The sequence below is a fragment of the Myotis brandtii genome, unplaced genomic scaffold, assembly GCF_000412655.1.
Source record: "Myotis brandtii unplaced genomic scaffold, ASM41265v1 scaffold1875, whole genome shotgun sequence".
Lineage (NCBI taxonomy): Eukaryota > Metazoa > Chordata > Mammalia > Chiroptera > Vespertilionidae > Myotis > Myotis brandtii.
Window position 1 is genome coordinate 726,047 of NW_005356961.1, and position 18,593 is coordinate 744,639.

The window sequence follows — 18,593 nt, forward strand, 5'->3', positions numbered from 1 at the left end:
TGTCTCTATACATAATCTATACTGCAGTACAGCGGCAAAACATTGAGTTAAAAAATCCAGCAAGAATGCAGGCAAACACTCCATGGAAGCAAGCAGGCTAGGATAAAGGCAGTAGGAAGAGAGCCTATATGGTTGCCATAGGGGTGAATTCCAACCAATGGGCCCACACAGCCACCAGAGCACCACCTGTACATGTGCAAAGACATACATGCACACATGGAAAAAACAAAAAAAATTGCAGAGAGCAGTCACTACATTTACAAGGAAAGATTTCACATGATCATTGTAATAGGCAAATGGACACGCTCCCAGGACCTCATTGTCATCTTAATAAACCAACTAGAAGAGACCTCCTGAAGTTGCAACAGGGAGGACTGGGGAAGAAACAGCCAAGCCTGGCTACCCTGACCCCTCTCCTCATCTCCCTGAGAGTATTTCTTTCATTTATTCCCAGCATCAACAGTTTCTCTGATAGTCAGAGAAAACTATTCACAAACTCCCTGAAGAGGTGAACTACCTTGAATCCTTTGTAGATCCCAGGCCATTCATAAAGAACTTATCCCAATTAAATACTGTAGTTGCTCAATGTGCACAAAGAGAAGGAGAACTGAATAAGACAACTCAGAATAGGAATCTTTGGCCAATGAAATGATGTAAACCTCTAAGGAGACCTGATTGAGTCCAGGAAAAGTGTATTAGTATAAGGAATTGGAGGATCTTTCTTGGTGGTGCTCATGTTTGTTCTAAAATAATTTAGTCTAGCCTATATTGAGGTTTTGAGAGTTTTTTTTAGTAGAATTCTAAACGTTGTGAGTTCTCCTTCCAGCTTTCAAAGGCTACAGTTGAGATCTTGATGAAGTTGGGGGTTCATCATTTTTTGCTTCGTCTTCACGATTTCTGCGATGCCATAAATTTCCTTCAGAAACAAACAAATATAGAAATAATGAGGTTAGCACATTGCCAGATGTGCAAATGTGTGGATCACAAAGAGAGCAAAGAAGATAGACTGGTTTATTTCTATTGTACCCACCATCTCTGAACCATCAATAAAACAAAAAACAAACCAACGAAAAACCCAGCTGACACTATGTAAGCCAAACACAAGTGGGATGAAGTCTCAGAACGTGAAAAATCCATGGAACTTCAGAAAGACTCTTAAATACCATTATCTCCCAACAGGCAGATTCTTAGGAAATCAAACACCTTGGACCAAACTTGAGAAAACACAACTTTGTCCGGAGATTCTCTCTTGGCATTTGTGCAAACTCTCATTTCCTAAAAACAAAACAAACTGATACCCTCCATCCCTTTTCCCCTATGTCCACTATTGCTATATCTCTCAAGCTTCCAGGTTGTCTAGGCCCAAAATTTAGAAGAGAACATTGACATCAGAATTAGCATAACTGACAACTTTAAGAGAACCTTCTTTTGAGCCTCACTGACATATCAACAATGTATAAGTTCAATTTTGAAGATGGGATGGAACTGAAATTCAAATAATGCAACATAGAAATTTTGTATTTACAGGGACTTACTATAATAGATAGTGAATAAAAATATTTAGATATGTCATGAAACCTGTTCCTGACCCTGTAGATGCCCAGCACTGATACCCCCGACCCATTTCAAATAATACTGTTTTCTGGAACAGGACTAAAATCTTGTAGTTGTAGCTGACTAGGAGAGAGATCTAAGTATGGTTATTTTGCCATACTTATCAATGAAGAACAGGAATGGGGCAAGCAGAAAAGTAACTGCCTCCTACCATTTTTTCTCTTCAGCTCTCTATATCACAGAGATCACAATGCAAGCTTCCTTCTCAGGTTCTTCCCCTGCCAGTGTCCATATCACTTTCTAGCTCACACCTTTCCCAATAGATCACTTACTGTTGCCTAAGCTTGGCTCTCAGCCAGCCTCCTCCATCACCACCATAACTGTGAACATTTCTAATTGGATATTCAGCTCCCTGGGAGGTACAAGGGCTGCTGTGGAGGTCTTCGTGGCCCCTATCCCTGTGAGGGAGACTTACCAATAAAACCCTGGACTCCTTGGCCTGATTTAGGCTTGTCTTCCTCTTCTAGCTTCTTTTTCCTCGATTTGGGGAACTTAACTTTCAATCTGAGGTTTCTACTGTCAGTGTCTGAAGATTTTTCCTGGGAAACCACAGCAAGATGAAGGTCAAAATGTTAGTTACCTAACATTCAGAAATAATTCCTGGAGGCCTGGCAAGATGATGAACAAGGATGGTGGCAGAAAGCAGGCAGGTCTGCTATCTATCCAGGTGTGGTAGACACCTCTAGTCTTATGCCCTAGGAAGGCAACTTTTCTTTATCAAGATCCTATTCTCTGCCAGGTGCCTTGCTAGATACTTTAATAAATGCTCTCATATAAGCCCCAAAACAACCTCATAAAGTAGCTACTATTACCTTTTTGTAGAAATGAGGAAGCAGAGGCTCAAAGAGGTAAAATATGTCACCTGAAGTCATGCATCTAACAATTAGTAGGGTGAGATTGCTAGGGCCACTGCTGACCCATGTGGCATCTTTTCATGAATTAGAAAAACGCACTCCTTCCTTCAGACATATAGTTTGGTAAGCCCCAACTCATCCCCTTGGGTAAATACCTTGCTATAAGGAAGTACCTGCCTCGTAGGCCACCTACTTCCATGTCTGGAATGCAAAGAAGGTTCTCTACACATAGCTGTTAATTATGAGTGTGGGTTATTTGCTATATAGATTATTCAGACTCTTTAATTCCAGCTTAGCTTCCCAGTCCTCTCACTCCTGCTAACGTGTGTTTGTTTTACTACTGGTCTTAGTAAAACATATCCCAAGGTTAATCTTGTTGCCAGAAAGTCCAGCCAAACACAATCCAAGAAACTTGGGGATTTTCTTCTCTTCAATATTATGTATGCCTTTGATCCTTACATTAAAATAAAAGTATATACCTGACCTCATCCTCTTCCTGCTCTGACTCCTACTTACCTTCTCTCCTCTAAGCTATGTACAGGACCTTCAGAATTGTCTTTGAGAAGTAACCTAAAGGAAGGGCACAAGACCTTTCCCCTCAGCCAAAGCCTTGGAAAGCCCAATGAATAATTGGCTGTCATCCTGCTTTTTCCACCAAAATGGATCTGAATCTTCTGTGGTTTTAAGGTGAGCAAGATTATTGTCACATGAATGAGAAACATCTTCCTGGCTTTCTTTCAATTCACTCTGCCCTTCTTTAGAGCCTTACTTCTTCATCTTTATGGTAATTTTGAAATCCAGAAAAGAGATTATGCCCTAGGCCACACCAACTCACATACTGAGACCTTAGATCAGAGTAGGGAACCTATTTTCTGCTAAGGGCCATTTGGGTATTTATGACATCCTTAGCAGGCCATACAAAATTATCAACTTAAAAATTGGCCTGCTATATTTGGTCAAACATTTAATTAACTCATTCCTAATGCCTTGGCAGGGCAAGACCAAATGATTTCTCAGGCCTTATACAGCCCATGGGCCAGACGTTCCCCACCCCTGCTTTAGACCATGGACAGTTTTTCTAATTACTCTCAGTATCCAGTCCAGTTGCTTAGTTCGGGAGCTTGGTGAGATATAGCTGCACTGAGTAATAAGAGAAATAAGATGCTACAATAGTTGACTTCCTTTTCTGCATAACAACATGTTTTCCCCTCCCAAAGCAGCAAAGTCATCAGCAAAGGCATATGAGAAAGTTATTAAATCCTTTAACCTAAAGTTGTATGTGGCTTTTTCTCTTAAACAATAATCTGATTGCTGCACAAGTCCAAACATGCATATGTGTGGCTTGCTTACAACATACATATAATTGGTGTATGAAGCCAAAAACAGGTATAATGAGTAGGGGAACCAGGGATTCATACAGTTTGAAATGAGCCATTCTATGGTGCAGAAACTTAAAGAAAAACTATGTCAGACCATAAAGAGAATAATTTACCTAGTAATCGGTGGACATTTTGGGGTCATTTGATTTATTAAATGGGACTATTTTTCAATCTCAGGAAAGTACTCAGAGTTGTCCAAAAATGACAATGTTCTTACAACTATATTGTAGCCACTAGTGGCATGCTTGATTTGCTTTTAAGCTACTCACCTTCTAGGGGAAGGCACTGGAAAGCCTACCATCCTTCCAGATGGGGAGGGACAGGTGATAATTGGACACGTTTACTACCAGTAAGATCTGGGAGCCAACCATTTAGAACAGAGGTTGGCTGTAAACAACTGGTATCATCAAAATGGTATGTACCAGATGAAATTCAGTCCTGGCAGCATGTACTGAGCAAGAAAGGGGAATTGTGACCAGGAGAACAGCACAGAAAAAAGCAAACTTGCTTATTCTTTCCTAATCATCTCCTTCCACAGAATAGTTCTTTCTGGTTACTTTCCCATGGCCATATGATTTTTCAATGTGCTTTCTGTCTTGTCCTGTCTACTTATGATGAGGGGATGGGAAGATGAGACTCATTAAGCTCAAGCCAAAAGCTACTACTAGATTTTCTCTGCTGCATCAGTCATTGTCTTGGTCCACACTGGAAGGTAGAGCACCAAGGAATAATCCCTCTTCCCATTTATTTCCCAATCCTCAGGTCACATACCTCCGGAAAAAGGACTGAATTCATCCAGTTGATCTCAGATAGCTTTTCAAAATCCTCATTCATGGCATCCAGGGTGATTTGCAGTGTGGCCTCATCCTCAGCATTTCTCAACTAGTGAAGACAGGAAAAAGAGTGAGTGTCCAATGCCTACCACCCCGCATCATAGACTCTTGTCCTTTCCCCGACTGCTATTTGCTGCTAGTGGCCATGAGACCACAGGGTGCCAACTTGCATCATTTTCAGCTGTGGAGTCATGGAAAAGTGTAGTGAGCTCTTTTCTTTCTCAATAGGGAGACCCTGAAAAATGATGAAAGCCCCCTTTGGGGCTGGAGATGTTCAGTTTGGCAAGCAGAAAGGCCCTTTGACCAGGATCAATTAATATTGAGTTATACCTCTACAGTTTAGGGTCCAGGACAAGGGTCTCTATAAAAAACAGCCACCAACTTTTGAGCCCATACTATATTCCAGGAACCATGCATTCATAATTTCATTTCATCTTTTCAATAACTTTTCAATAGCTGGCAAAGTAATACTGTTCTAGTTTTCTATGTGAGAAAACAGACTCAAAGAAGTTTAGCGTTCAAAATCACATGGCTAGCTTCCAAAATGACAGTAGAGTAAGTGGAGGCTACACTGACACTTTCCCAGGACCAAACTGGAAGTACAACTAAAATACAGGAAAAAACACCCTGAAAAATCAACTGAAGACTAGCTGGAGAGAACCCTGATAACCAAGGATGGAAAGTGGAGATTGCATAGAGAGTGGTAAAAAGTGCAGAGGTGCGAAAGGGCTGGCCAGGCTCCCACAGAATATGGCTAGACTTACCCAGATCAGTTTAACACTATGGCCTATCCTCTATACCACACAGTCTCATAAAGGATATGTGGGGTAACTGGATACTAGGAGGAATCTTTATTACATAGTTACTGTAATTTAAAGGCTGCTTTGTGAAGTAAGGAGTGACCTAGAGAGAGATTGGCTCAATTTTCCTTCCTGGCAAAGAGGGCCTGTCTCTTCAGGCTGTGCTTTAGCCCCTATATATTCACTCTTAGTAAGGAATGAGTTCCAGATGGCTTGTCCCACAGGTTCAGGAAACACAGCTTAAGTATTCCCTAGCAACCCCCAGCACCCACAGAATGAACTCTACTCAGTCCATGGGAGACTTAAAATGGATTCTTCTGGGACCATCTCCAACTCTGACAAACCAAGTTCTAGACCAGCAACATAGGTGATATTGTTCATATTCCAGTAAATAGTGAGCTGGCAGTATAGATACATGCTGATATTTTCAACCTGGCCCTTATGTGGCTTCTTTCAGTGGCCACTTGATGCACCAGCCATAAATGGAACCTTGCCAACTGTCACAAATAAGTGGCAGGTGAATGAGTGAGGGATGAGGCTGGAAGTTATGACCACTCAGGATGGGATATGAGAGAGACAAATATCTCTTGATTTTGTTTTACAGCTAATGATTTAGGACAGTACAGAGTAGCCCAGATGCATAGGACATTTGTGTACACATGACAATGGGATGGGAGAGAATGAGTGTCAGATAGAAATCACCATCACTTCAAGGTAAAGAGGGAAGGGGCAGGGAGTCCTTAGGGGCATATCTACCAACAACACTTTGGTAGTCAAACCCAAAGGTATAGAAAAGAAAGGAATTTCGAGCCTTGGAAAATGATTCCTAAACATAATAGGAAAGGAATAAAATGGCTTCCTATTGTCTTCATATTTGGCATCTGGAGACTCAGGCTCTGAAAAATAGTAGGTGGGTAGGCCTGAGTCTTGTACTCTATTTTCCTGCCCTTTTGGCTCCAGCGGAAAACTTGTCCAGGACTCTTCTCTGAGGTAAATGTGCAAACTGACTTAGATGACTTAGGTGCTTATTTCTTGGTTCCTGTCCCAACACATAACTAGTCATAGCACAAATGAGGTTGCCAAATAAGGGAAGTGAGAGTTACCAGATGGTATTTACTTCATCATAAATCTACATCCAGCTGCCAACAGTGAGCTCTGTAGTATCCTCCTTCAAGGGGAGAAATAACAACACCCAAATGAAATAAGTCTTTTTTGTTAATCCTCGCCCGAGGACATTTTACCATTGATTTTTAGAGAGCGTGGAAGAGAGAGAGGGAAAGACAGAGAGAAACATTGATGTGAGAGGAACACATTGATTGGTTGCCTCCTGCACAAACCCTGACCAGGGCCTGGACCATGGAAGAGCCTGTAACCAAGGTATGTGCCCTTGACCTGAATCGAATCTGGGACCTTTTGGTCCACAGGCCAATGCTCTGTCCACTTAGCCAAACTAGCTAGGGCTAAATGAAATAAGTCTTATCTCCATACTCCTTCTATGAGATAGCCTTTCTGGAGATACTTGGTCATTCTTAGTTAGCTGCTGCCTGACCCCTGGTCTCATTTGGATGTGTGTGTGGGTTCTTATCAGGTCTTATGTTAAATATGCTGTGTGCTCAATTTGGGTTTTTGGCTAGCAGGAACCAATATTCATGCCATGAGCCTCAAGAAAGTTTGAGTGGCAATGAAAGTCCAGGTTCCCATATTTCCTGCTACCCAAACTGACAAGGCCATTGAATTCTGCCAATATATAGAAGGTACTTCTGTTGCTATTGTCTAAGGTTGAAAAACTCTAGCTTGGGGTTCAGATTCTGGGTCAACCTGACCTGATTTCCTTAGGCATTCCACTGCCTGTGCAGTGTGCCAATTAGATGTGCAAATGGAAAAGGGGAAGTGGATGCACTTCTTGGAATATCAACTCAGAAGCCCCTCTTCAAATAAACCATAATTAGATGATAAGCAAAAACAGCACCTGCCACATTGCCCTAACAGCCAACCCAAAAGTGGGGTCGTCAAGATCTGTTGACTCATCAGAGCACACTCACCATGTGTGCCTATGGGCTTTGCCTTCTGTGAAACATGCAACTATTTTTGTAGCTCAAAAATTTAGCCTCAGTCCATTTTCCCTAAGGCTAATAAAGTTTACCATCTATCAAGCTGCTATTATACAATAATCGGTTTAATCCTCACAACAACCTGGAAAGGTAGAGATTACCATATCCATTTTGTAGATAGGGAAACTGAGATCCAGAGAGGTGAAATTATTTCACACAGCTGGTGTTATGGATTCAATTGTGTTCTCCCTCCCCCCCCCCCCCCAAAAAAGAGTTATGTTGGAATTCTAACTCCAGTATCTCAGAATGTGACCTTGTTTAGAAACATGGTAATTGATGATGTAATTCATTTTTTTAAGATGAGGTCATACTGCAATAGGGTAGGCCCCCGATATCCAGTATGACTGCTATCCTTATAAGAAGATGGCCATTTGAAGACAGAGAGACACAGGGAGAACACTACATGAAGATGGAGGATTGGAGTAATGCATCTACAAGACAAGGAACAACAAAGATTGCTAGAAAGTCACTAGAAGCTAGGAAGAGGCAAGGAAGGATTCCCGTACAGGTTTCAGAGGGAATATGGCCCTGTTGACACCTTGATTTCAGATTTCTAGCCTATGGAACTGTGAGATAATACATTTCTGTTGTTTTATGTCACCCAGAGTTTAGTACCCTGTTTCAGCAACCTTAGGAAACTAATATAGTTAGTAAGGAGCAGATTTGGAATTTGAACCTAGAGTTTCCCAACTTTTCCCACTATTCCATACTGTCTTCATGGTGAGAGAGGTATGCGGACACTTGGGAGATACAGAGCAGCTTGAAAGAGCTCACCTTTTCCTACTGAAGCTGTTTTAGGTATGATGGGAACAACCTACTTTTGATGGGCCTGGACCCAGGAGACATTTGCCAAAGGAGAGGGGGAGACTTTTCTTCAAGGATATGGTAGTCCCAGTGGATTAGCATAACCTATGAAGTGATATAGTCAATGACAACCCTGGGTGAGTATAACACAGCAGGGACTGCCAGCTAAGCACCTGGCTAAAATGCTCCTCCAGGTCTTCCAATTCCCTAAAACCAAGCATAGATCATGATCATCTTCAGATGGGATACGTTGCCCTCCCTTGTTCCAACCCCCTCCACTCACCAAGTTTTTTTCCAGGAAAGCTTTGGTGTCATCGTAGAGCCCTTTAAGACTAAATGTAACATCGACTGCATCATTTCTGCTTAGAGTCTGAGAGGAGAAAAATAGAAAAGAAAGTAAGGGAAAGGACAAAGACAGAGGAATTGTTGGTTAGTAAGTATGCAGCAGCTGTTCCTCTCTGTGGGAAGGGAGGAACAGGCTAGTGGGATGTGGCTGTAGGTAAAAAAGTAATATTCAAAATATAATACAGCTAGTACAGCATGGGCACTGGGACCAAATTAGAATTGATGCCAGCTGTCAACTACTGTAGTTGTATTGGCATATCCTATGAAGTGAGACAGTACAACTTGGCATTTGACATCATTGATTGAGTGCTATGGGCATAGGGAAATAGGAAATATGAAAACCAGAGAGTAACCTTGAGGCTACTTGCTGCCACTGGAATAAAACTACTAGTACCTTTCCCATGGTAGGGGAAGTTAGGCCCAACCTTCTGCCTTCTTGAAACTCAAGGCTTCCTCCAACTAGGAACTGGCCCAAAATATATAGGTAACCAACATTTTAGAAAACCCTGACTCTATATGTGGCCCTTTGGTATCATTTGCCCAGCACTAAAATCACTTTTTAAAAGTATCCTATAGGCCAGCTGGTGTGGCTCAGTCATTGAGTGTTGACCTATGAACCAGGAGGTCACAGTTCAATTCCCAGTCAGGGCACATGTGGGGCATACAGGAGGCATCCAATCAATGAATCTCTCTCATCATTGATGTTTCCATCTCTCTCTCCCTCTCCCTTCCTCTCTGAAATCAATAAAAATATTTTTAAAATGAAAGCATCCCATAAATCTTTTGGCAATAGGTAAAGTCATGGGATGGCACATTTAACATCAAGCATTCAAGCATTCTCATCTGGATATCTCCCTTGAGAGGGAAACCAAGGCAGCCTGGAGCTCAGGTTTTAATGACAGGTGTTGCCTTAACAGGTTACCTGGGATTAAGAAGGGCCAAGGCCAAGTTTCTCTCCATTTAATTGCCCTTTTCCCCCTAAGGTCAGTGTGGTAGGTGGCTATCAGAGAAGAGGGCTAGGTCTCAGATGATGAAATCTGCTATAGGATTCCCCTAGTAGCCACTCTGGACTTGGAACAGTCAAGGAATACCTGCCTTCCCTTCCACTCTATCCATCAATTTCTTGACCTATCATTGCCCAATTTCTCCATGCAGCCTAGGAAGGATCCTCTTCCTTCCTTTTCATCACCTTTACTATTTGGTTTGCCCTTTGCCCCCTTACCTCAATGGGAGTAAAGGAAGCTGCAGCTGCCTCATTGCTGCTGTCTTGGCCATTAAAGGTATCATCCAGGATTTTGGCACTGGCGTTCACAGAATCCATGAGGACAGATACATGCTGGTGGACCTTGCTCAGGTTAGTAAGTCTGTCATAAAACAAGGACAGATAGATAAGTCTGTATTTCTGAAGGACTTCTGTCCTGGGGTGCTGGTGAGGGCTGGGCTAAGAATAGAAAGCCCTGGGTACCCAAATTGGCACCTCTAATTATTTCTATTTTTTTTTAGGTAGCTATCTATGCCAAAAATGTCTCTACTCTAGGTATTCATCTTTTTCTATATTGTCTCAGTTGTAGGTGCTTCAGGATAAGGGGAGGCCAGAGTACAGGAGGGCAGATAACTCCAGGAACTCCAAGGCCCTGCTGATGTTTAAGGGAAAGGATAAACATTCTTAGTCCTGTTGGGTCTGGGAAAACAGGAGGAAATAAAAGTTCATCTCTGGGTCTAATGGGAGAGGTCCATGTTGCTGAGTACAAAGACCATTTTCTATTTGGATTGTCAGGGTCCCTGTCAAACTTCAGAGCTTTGGGTAAGACTGCTTTCTGAGACCAAGCTCCCCAGTAGCCAATAGATACAAATCGGCTTCTTCCTATATCCCTTTTTAGGATTTTCAGCCCTGTGTCTAGGCTAGTTTCACTTACCTGCTGATGAGGTTTTCTGCAAGCTGAGCTAAGTGCTGTATCTGGGCAGACTCCTCATCAGAGAGGCTATCTTGAGATTCCTGGGAGTCCAACTGGGGTTGAGAGGCAGCTTGAATTTCAGTATGCTTGCACTCCCACATTTTCATTGAGTTCTCAAAGTCCTGGAGATGAAGACAGTGGCAGATCCTAATGATTTCTGTAGCTAAGAGGGCATGTGATAGATCTGTCTGTGAGTCTGAAATTTGTGGGTATTGTGGGTAAAGGGAAAAGAGGGCCCCCTCTCCCCCATACACCCAACTACACACCTATACAAATATCCATCATCTTATTTAATGTCTCTTATGTACTATGCACTTTTAGTTTTTGCTGTTGTTGTTACTATCGTGAGTCTTGGGACAATATGATTCAATCAGATAGACATCTGCCTCCCAGACACTGTTATATGGTTGCACCATTATCAATAAGATAGTGGAACATCTTTCATGTTCCCTTCTTTGCCAAATCTTAGTAATATGTTGTGATAGACTATAGAACCAGAAATATCTGATTTAATTTTGAATGATCTTTCTATCATTTACTGGTTGTATGACCTTTAGCAAGTTATTTAACCACTTTGGTCCTCATTTTCTTCACCTGTAAAATGGGAATAAGTGTATCTATGTTATCGAATTGTTGGGAGGACCTACAATTAGAGATAATATATCTAAACTGTCTACCACAAAGTAGGCAGTTTATAAACTATACTTCCCCTCTCCTCTCTGTTGCTGCTTCTATGGACTGTCTTCAGGTCAGAATGGAAGAAAGCCTCCAAGCACTGAACATCTGATCAATAATGACTCCTTTCTAGATTTAGATGGCTTAGCGGAAGTAGGTGACACTTGTGAGTGCAGCACCTTAAGGAACCATAGAGGAGCCTAAAGACCATAGTCAATGAAGAATCTCTTGTTGAAAGAACAGATTTCTCTGTAACTACTCAAAGTCTTAGCTCTATGTGCAGTGGAGAGAGGACAGCTTTGTCTAAAACCATAGGAGGGAAGCTCCTGGTCTCACTCTCTTAGAGGTTTGAAAATGTCAGTATATATCAGAATGTCTTTGGGGGGGGTTGTTTAAAAATGCAAGTTCCCAGAAACTACCCATCCCCATTCTGATTCATTAGGTCTGGTGTGGGGCCTGGGGATGTGCATTTCTAGCAAGTACCCAAGGTGACTCTGATATAAGTAGCAAGCACACAGCCCTTTGAGGAATTCTGCTTGACTAGAAGTATTCAGTACTCAGCAAGAGTTGTACATGAGACAATGCAGGAGCCCGAGACAAGCCTTTCCTTTCTTACCTGATCTCTTGTCAGCATCTGGGCAGCGTTCTTGTATCTAATCTTGATAAGGCCTGGCCTCTGAACCCAGGCCTCCCCATCCACCTGCACTGGGATACCTTCTTCACCATCAATGGTTATCATCACCTCACGGCACTGCCAGGGAAGAGGAGGGAGAATAGGGCAGAAAAATGAGGCAACTACTGATAATACCACAGTCATGGCCGTAATGTGTATCTGAAGCAGGACTGGCAAGGATGTAAATCAGATTATCTCAGGGATAAAACACATGCTATCTATGGGCTTTTTGCTCCTTCAGTCCCTACCACCTTTGTCTCCAAACTTAGCCAGCACCTTGCTGTCCACCAGATAACCTCATCCCTCCACCCTGATAGTTATTCCCAGTTAATTTCTGGGACAATTCCATATCCTGGATTGTAGCCACAGAGCTCAGTCCCTTTCTGGTGCCAATCCAGCCCCTGCCTACCTGGGCAATGCGATGATGATGCAGATTGATGATACGGGACATTGCCATCTGTACAGAACCAAAGATTGCCACTACCTCCAGCTTCCCATCATCTATTGCAGGAACCTCATATTCCTGAGGAGGAAGATCTGTGTCACATATCCACTTGAGAAAACATACATTGTCTATCACAGAGCAGGTATGCTTTGAAGGCTCTTAGTGAGAATTTTTCTAGCTCATGAAGAGTGGAATAACTATATATTAAAAGGGGAAAGATGAGGTCAGGGAGCCCACCTGGGAAAAGGGCACTGAGATAATAACTCTTAATTCCTTTTGAGATCACTGCTCTGAGCTGGTTCCCTCTCTGTCTAATCTAGCATCATAAATGCCCAAGACCAGTCCCATTAGCCTCATGGCCTTCTTGAGTGAGCTCAGAGGAAAATGGTCATGGCCAGTTTCTCAGGAGATTTTATTGACAGACCTCTTTGGAGAAAAGAGCATGGCTTAGGTAATCTTACTAGGATCTGTCAGGCCTAAGGAATGAAAAATTCAAAGTCCAGGTGACACCTAAGAATTGATCTTATCCTGGGGTCTTTGGTTGATTCTTTTTTTGTATTCTGAAATGCTAGTTTCCTTTTAAAATGTTGCTTATACAGCTGCTACTAACAAAGGTTCCCAACCCACCTCCTCTCCCCCCATTGTTCACTTTCTTTCTACTCCAGTGAGTCCAACTCTCCTTTCTGAGATATCTTAAGAGGGGCCAAACATTTCTCCCTCCCTGTCCCCTATTTCATACTTACAGTGGTTGCTGTGCTGCTTCCCCAGAAGTTGATGCCTCCAGCATAGCTGGTAATGTTGAGCACTACAATGCCTTGCAAGTTTGGCAAAGAGATAGCTTCTCCATCACACTGAAAGATAGGAATGTGAAGGAACATTATAGAGATAGTGGAAGGGCTCTGTATTCTCTTCATGCTATCATTTTCTCATCCATAAAATGGAAATCTATCTTCATGCCTTCCTCCCATGAGTTGTGAGTGAGGATCAGAGTTAAAGCTCAGAGAGAAGCAAGAATATAGGGGAAAGTTGATTACCAAGGTAGTGAGATTTCTTTTTTTCTATGTCCAGGAAAAAGTACCCTCTTTTCTACTAACCTCCAGGTGCACTCGTTCTTCCAGGTTCCTATAAGAGCGCTGCAAAAGTTCTTTGCTTCCCAAAAGGCCGTACCACATCTTGTTCTTAAGGCGGCTACTACAGGGAGATAAAGTAGAGAAAGGTAGCCACAGGGTGAATAATATAAAGGTAAATGGATGAGGAAAATCAAGAAGGGACACCATTTTATTCCTCAAGTGCCTTCATATATAGAAGAGTCATATTGAATGGTAACTGAATACAAGAGGATATGCTAGGATGGAGTAACTGGTATCTCCATTCAAACATCTGTGGAAATGGGTTCCTGGCCCCCTTAAAAGCTTTAGCATCCCATTGGTTTGTAAGTTCGCCATTTTACTTGCTTCTAATATTGGTTCAGACTTGGAAGAGACAGCCAATATTCAGCAAGTAATGCTTATAAAAAGCTTTGAGTATAGCTGGCTGATAGACACTAGCTACCTTGGCAAGTACCATTCCAGGAGCTCAAGATTTCAGCTGCTTGGAATCAATTTCATTTGAAACATAACTTTTTCTTTGAAGCACATTTTTTTTCTGGCAAAGTGGAGGGATTTTTCTGAGATCTGCATATTAAACACTTAATTCAATGCTATAGAATTAGACTTAAATTTACTAGGTAGATTATAGAGGAGGATTCAGTGGACAGAAGTTGGGACAGGCAAAGATATCAGGAGACTTGGGGTGGAGGTAGAAAGGACAGAATCCTGCTGATTGTAGAATCTCTGATCAAAACAAACATAGGGCTTTACAATCACTAGAAAGGTTGGCTAGAGTTTACTGTGAGTTTTTATTTATCTATTTATTTAAAAATATTTATTGTTGAGAGTATTACAGATGTTCCCCTTCCCCAACCTACCCCCTTCACCTTCTTCCACCCAGTTCCCACCTGCCCCAGGCATTCACTAACTACCCTATTGTCTGTGTCCATAGGTAATGCATATATGCATACTAGTATGTCCTTTGTTTAATCTCTTCCTGCTCCCCCTCCCTCTGATATTTCTCAGTCTGTTCCATGTTTTTATGCCTCTGGTTCTATTTTATTAATTGGTTCATTTTGTTCATTAGAGTCTTTATTCGTTTATTTTGATTTTTAGATTCAATTGTTGATAGCTATGTATGTGTTGCCATTTTATTGTTCATATTTTATCTCTTCTTCTTCCTCCTCCTCCTCCTTCTTCTTCTTCTTCTTCTTCTTCTTCTTCTTCTTCTTCTTCTTCTTCTTCTTCTTCTAGAATACCCTTCATGTAATACTGGTTTGGTGGTGATGAACTCGTTTATCTTTTTCTTATCTGTGAAGCTCTTTTTCTGACCTTCAATTCTTTTTACATTAAATGTATTGGGGTGATATTGGTTAATAAGATTAAATACAAGTGTAAAATTCTGTGATACATCACCTGCATATTGCATTGTGTACCCACCACTCAAAATCAAATCTCCCTTCACCATATATTTGACCCCCTTTACCCTTTACTACCCGCCTCCCCACCGCCTGTCCCTCTGGTAACTACCATACTGTTGTCTGTGTTGATGAGTTTTTGTTTTTAAAGTAAAGCCACAGAAATAAGCCAGCACAGGGCATGAGCTTTGACTTGTAAGAAGGCTAGTACAAAATTACTTGTATTCTGTTTTAAACCACAAGTACTTTGGGCACTTTAGTTTCTTTATAAAAATAGTTTCATTATATAGAAATGCAAAATATCTAGAACAACCAGGACAATTCTGAAAAAGAACAAAGTTGGAGGACTTTCATCTCTCAGTTTCAAAACTAACTATAAAGCTACAGTTAACAAGATAGTGTGGTATTTGTATAGAATAAACACATAGATCAATGGAACAGAAATGATAATCTAAAATAAGTAGGTCCAAGGGAACCAGGTTAGTAACACAAAGAACTAGTCAGTTAATACTTTGCATCCTTGTTAATAAAAAAACAGACCTGAAGCCACTACTAAGATCTGGTCAAGTTTTCACAGAACAAAGATAAGCAATTTGCTGAATCAAGTCAATGTAATCTGTTTAAAACAACAGTAACACAGTTAGCTGTCTCTACACAGTAACTTACATGTCTAGATTAAGAAGGCAGCCAAAGTTCAGGATGCCAATGCAGTGTTATCACAGACCAGGTTAACATTTGGGGCAAGCAGTACCATTAGGATAATCTTGGGGCTAAGATTTTACTTCCAAAGGACCTCTTATTTCTGTTGCTTGTCTGAGAGGTAGGGGATGTAGCAATATATGTATATATGGTTATTGTCTGTCTTCATGTAGGAAGGGGAGTTTCTTTTCCTTACTTGTATTGTCCTGGGTGTTCATCTCTTCTGGTGTTGAACTCCAGAGAAATTTTAGCATCCAGTCCAATTCCAAAATAGTTGTTCATGACGCACTTTTCTTTGAAACATCTGAAATTAGGCAAAGGGAAGAAGAGGGCAGACATTGGTGCATGAAAGAAGTGCCATTATTATTGGGCAGCAGACTTCATATGCATGATAAAAAAAACACTGAGGGAAGGCCTCCTCTACATTGGACACAAGCCTTAATGTTCTTGGGAAGCATGAGTAGATTTCCTATTATGTTAACAACTAGCATTGTTAGATGTAAAAGAGGACACCCACCTAGTTGGGAGATTCAGTGGATTTGGGGCTCATAATAAAGAAGTAATCTTTGGAGGCCCTCAGATATGAGTGGCCAATATTTTTCCACATATAATAAAGGGGAATAGAGTCATTGGTTTATTCCCATAAAGAACTTTTGAGTATCTCAGATAAAAATGTATGAGAGTAGCCCTGGCTGGTGTGGCTCAGTTGATTGTGTCATCCCTTGCACCAAAGTGTTGCTGGTTTGATTCCGGGTCAGGACACATACCCAGGCTGTGGGGTTGGTTCCTAATTGGGGTGCATATGGGAGACAACCAATCAATGTTTCTCTCTCACATTAATCTTTCTCTCTCTTCCTCTCCCTTCCTCTCTCTCTAAAATAAATAAAAACATTTTAAAACAATAAAAAATGTGTGGGAGTAAAGCCTGCACTATTGTTTTCAGATATATCTGAACTCCTTTGTGGTGTGTTCACACCAAAGAGCAAAGTGGCAACACATTTGGGATAACAGACTGATAAAAGAGGATATATATGTCAGGCAGTTTTTTTTTTATTCTTCTGCATTCTTCTCAGGTGTTGACATCAAAACCAGTGGTGTGCTGAAGCCTGTTTGTACCAGTTCATGTCAGCTGATTATTCCTATCACTTCTCAACTCTGCATTTAGTGGAATTATATCAGTAGCTTGAAATAGATTATGGTGGGAGGGTTTATACCAGGAAATAAATCCGGGTTTCCCTCCCCCCAACCCAGAAAGCTGGTTTTAAACATTTGCTAGCACACCATTGATCAAAACTCATTAGGTAGGTCCATGAACTTAAGCCAATGGTGAAGTAGAAGGGAGTGGGGGCTGGAGATAGGAATTAATGGAAAGCTGCAAAAAACTACAATAATTGCTACTGTGTTCTTCGTTTGGGAAAGTAAAAATGGGTACAGTGTATCTCCTCAATTATAGGTAATTTTAAAAATTCATTACTTAACTGACCCTACATCTCTCATATGAGATTTGCCTCCCTCAACCACAGTCCAGAAATTAAAGTCTTTCTAACTGATATTCAACTGATATTCTTAATGTAACTCAAAATGAATGAAGAGGACAGAACTTGGCTGCTGGGAATATTCTAAACTAGTAGGGCTAGTGAGACAAACATCTTTAGATATACTGCCTAATCCCCTAAATGCCCATTTATTCTTTTAGTCCCTTCAATCGTTTACTGTTAAAGGCAACAGTGGAAAAACAAGTCCTTTGAAAGAACAACAGCTAACATTTATTGTTTATAATAATAATAACAACAATAATAAATATTAACACATATAGCATTTAACTATGGGTGCCAAGCACTGCTCAGTGCAAGTACTTTGCATATATAAACTCAATAAATACAACAAACCTATCTGACAGGTTCTACAATTACCTCTATTTTACATGTAAGGAAACTGAGGCTCATATTGGTTGCATAAGGTCAGACAACTAGTAAAGTACAGTCAAGATTTGATTCTGAGCATTCTTAGGCTATGCTCTTAACCAGAGAAAAGAAAGCCATAAAAAGGTCAGAAGGCTAAATACTTACATAGTTTCAGGTGTAAAATGTAAGTGCTCCAAATTAAGGTTATCTAGGTCTTCACTTGTGAGAGAAGGTATAGAAGACAAAATGCCACAACGAGAACCTAGACACAAATGACATCACCTCGGTGTCAGATGCAAACAAGCAATCCCTGTCATCACTTGTATTTCACACTATATTCTCTGTGGAAGTAGGGTCAAGCTCAATGACTTTCTCTGAGATAACATTCAGGGTTTGCTTTCCAAAGAGAGATCATCTTGGATGGACAGGGGCTTCCACTGAGAGGTCAGTGAAGCTGAGTTACTTGCTTGCTAGCAGTGAAAACAGCTTCAAATGTTGGATTTCATCAGGCCAGCCTTTTCAAAGGACCTAATAGTGTCATTACATGTGGACATTTGCATGGGGTCTCATAGTGTGAGTTTTCTGAGACAGAGGAAGCGGTATATACTGCAGAGTAGGATTATGGCTAAAGGAAAATGCATGAAAACACATCTTTATTTTCTGCCACTAGAAGACAGTGATAAAGGGTAGAATAAGAGAAGAACAGAAATATCCTTACGGTGTCTTGGGCTTGTCTGGCTAATATCTTCCGAGTCATCTTCCGGGGAAAAAGTTGAAGTAAAGTTCTTGACTGATATCATTTGTCTGCTTTGTTCATCCAGAACTATAGAGAAAAAGTGGAAGTAAGGAGGGAGGTAAGGGAAGAGAAGGGAAGGGAAGGGGAGGGAAGGGAAGGGAAGGGAAGGGAAGGGAAAGGAAAGGAAAGGAAAGGAAAGGAAAGGAAAGGAAAGGAAAGGAAAGGAAAGGAAAGGAAAGGAAAGGAAAGGAAAGGAAAGG

At 41.2% G+C, this 18,593-nt stretch overlaps 1 protein-coding gene across 1 annotated transcript in view; it reads right to left on the minus strand.

The window, feature by feature from the left end:
* Positions 1–734: 734 nt before the first annotated feature.
* Positions 735–18,593, minus strand: part of DGKK (diacylglycerol kinase, kappa) — a gene marked incomplete at its 5' end in the record, with an annotated part of 129,308 nt that continues 111,449 nt past the window's right edge. The window contains 13 exons of the mRNA XM_014538272.1: positions 735–916; positions 2,030–2,153; positions 4,619–4,729; positions 8,679–8,765; positions 9,963–10,104; positions 10,657–10,817; positions 11,987–12,121; positions 12,453–12,566; positions 13,232–13,339; positions 13,583–13,679; positions 15,890–15,997; positions 17,763–17,859; positions 18,316–18,420. Coding sequence (XP_014393758.1) covers positions 837–916; positions 2,030–2,153; positions 4,619–4,729; positions 8,679–8,765; positions 9,963–10,104; positions 10,657–10,817; positions 11,987–12,121; positions 12,453–12,566; positions 13,232–13,339; positions 13,583–13,679; positions 15,890–15,997; positions 17,763–17,859; positions 18,316–18,420 — 1,469 coding nt within the window. The remainder of the gene's footprint in view (positions 917–2,029; positions 2,154–4,618; positions 4,730–8,678; positions 8,766–9,962; positions 10,105–10,656; positions 10,818–11,986; positions 12,122–12,452; positions 12,567–13,231; positions 13,340–13,582; positions 13,680–15,889; positions 15,998–17,762; positions 17,860–18,315; positions 18,421–18,593) is intronic.